Source organism: Poromitra crassiceps, assembly GCF_964638095.1.
Source record: "Poromitra crassiceps genome assembly, chromosome: 16".
Lineage (NCBI taxonomy): Eukaryota > Metazoa > Chordata > Actinopteri > Beryciformes > Melamphaidae > Poromitra > Poromitra crassiceps.
The window spans coordinates 11575972-11578471 of NC_139645.1; the positions used below are offsets into that span (position 1 = coordinate 11575972).

Genomic DNA, 2500 nt, shown 5'->3' on the forward strand with positions numbered 1-2500 from the left:
AGAATGGACTGGAGCATAATAACGTGAAGCTGAAACTTTGCTGTGTGTGTGGTTGTGGTCAGGTTAACGGGAGCGGCGGAGAACAAGCGCTGGTACCTGGCGGTGACGTGCGCCACCCTGTTCTTCTACACCATCGCCACCATGGCCTTCACCTTCATGTACAAGCTGTACACCAGCCCCATCGCCTGCACCTTCAACAAGGCCCTGCTGTGGCTCAACCTGGGCCTCTGCGCCTTCATGTCCTTCATCGCCGTCACGCCGTGCGTGCGACAGAGTGAGTAGCTGAAACACGCACGCGCACAGACACACACACACATACACACACACACACACACACACGCACACACTCACTCACTCTCTCTCTCTCGCACACACACACTGATGTGTCTTTATGTCTGTCATCTACGCTCCGAAGTGAAATAACACTTAGTCCATCTGCAGCTGAAGCAAACATGCCTGTGTTGAAACCGGCGCTGGCACGGATAATAATAATTAGCTGGAAGCTAATATTATCTGTTCCTGCCTTTACAAACCAGCAGGCCCTTTGTCTGTACACGTCAGGGTTTTATGATCACCATATACAGTGAGTGTGACTCTCTCTCTCTCTCTCTCTCTCTCTGTCTCTCTCTCTCTCTCTCTCTCTCTCTCTCTCTCTCTCTCTCTCTCTCTCTCTATGTCTATCTCTCTCTCTCTCTCTCTCTCTCTCTCTCTCTCTCTCTCTGTGTACAGAACAGCCTCGCTCAGGGCTCCTCCAGGCCTCCATCATCAGTTGTTACGTCATGTACCTGACTTTCTCAGCGCTGGCCAGCCGTCCGCCAGAGAAAGGTACGACACAAACATACAGCAACACTGTTCTAATAAGTCTGTGCACCTTATGTAGCCCCGCCCACTTGCCCCAGTTGTGTTACAACATCCTGTTCAAAACGCCCGTCTGTTCTACCTGCTCAAACCTAGTCTGACTCACCTGGTCAAACCTAGTTTGACTCACATTATGATTCAGACTAGGTTTACGAGTCACAGGAAGTGTAAATACAATCGGTAAGTTAGAAATTCAGTTAATGTTTTTTTTTAATCAAAGCATATAAAGATACAAAAATGTCCTAATCAAATGCAAATAACCACTATAGATGACAATAACAAAGTCAGTTTACACTGACTTCAAGACGGTTGCAATTATTTCTTGGGATGGTTCCGGGGCGGCGATGTCATTCTGCTACTGCAGTTATTTCGGTGAAAGTCATGCAAAGGTAGTGTAATAAGTAATGAGTTACTCTACACAGACAGTGATGTTGTAAAGTAACTTATTACTTTCAAATGAAAGTAACTAGTAATATGTAGTATATTACATTTTGAAAGCAACTTACCCAACACTGGTCTTGAGAGAGGAAGTTGGCCTCAACGTTGAGGTTTAACCCGCACTTATTGTGAAATCCAACGCAAGTTGCTTTAACCCTTCGTGTGACACACTGACACACACTGACTCACCTGCTGGCTCCAGGTGAGACAAAGAGCCTCTACATGACCGAGACATTAGTACCTCGGCTCCATGGCTCCTGTCTTAACCAGGGCTCACATCGAGATGACACACGCATAAACACACACGCGCGCACACACACACACGCACACACGCACACACACACACGCACACACACGCACACAGAGGTGGAAAGTACTCAAGTAAAAGTACTCGAGTATATGTACTTGAGTAGTTTCTTTTTAGGATTTGTACTTTTTGAATATTTTTGTAATGCTATACTTTTACTCTTACGCGAGTCCTTTTAATAATAGATATTCTACTACTTTAAAGGTACACTGAGTAAATGAGTCAATTTAGATTTTTGTTTTGCACACCGCACTATGAAACCTCACAGTAGCAATGGGACTGCATCTGAACGAGCCGTTCAATATGAAAGACAAGACAAAGAGCGGGACAGCTTAGGTAACACGTAACGTGTTAGATTGTGTGAAATGTATTGGGGTACATCATTAAAATATATATTTTTTAAAGTAACGCCAAATTAGAGCTTAGATCGGGCCCAAAAAAACAAGCCCAACCCGACCCGAGACTGTCTGAGCCGACCCCAGCTTGTCTTAGTAAGTTGGCTGTTTATCTCAACTATATCTGTGTTGTCTGTTCAATCTCATGAATTGATAAGGTTCTAAGGTACATATATGATATACCATTCTGATTATAACACCAAATATTACCCCAATTATAAAAAAGAAAAAGAAAGGGCCTTATATCTGACCACGAGCCTGGCCCGGGTCCGAGGAATAGAGGGGAAATTCGACCCACGGGCTGGATCTAACCTCTAAGCAAAGCAAATGTACTTTTACTTGAGTAATTTGAGTACTTTTAAATAGCCTACTTTTTTTTTACTCTTACTTGAGTGATTTTCTGGACTCGTACTTTTACTTGGACTTGAGTTAATTTTCACTAAAGTGACAATACTTCTGACAATACTTGAGTAGGATTCGTCAGTACTTTCTCCACCTCTGC

At 43.9% G+C, this 2500-nt stretch overlaps 1 protein-coding gene across 1 annotated transcript in view; it reads left to right on the top strand.

Moving 5' to 3' along the window:
• serinc4 (serine incorporator 4) overlaps positions 1-2500 on the top strand; it is a gene marked incomplete at both ends in the record, with an annotated part of 26446 nt that overhangs the window by 14880 nt on the left and 9066 nt on the right. Inside the window, 2 exons of the mRNA XM_083653132.1 lie at positions 63-274; positions 730-825. Of these exons, the coding sequence (XP_083509258.1) occupies positions 63-274; positions 730-825 (308 nt within the window). The remainder of the gene's footprint in view (positions 1-62; positions 275-729; positions 826-2500) is intronic.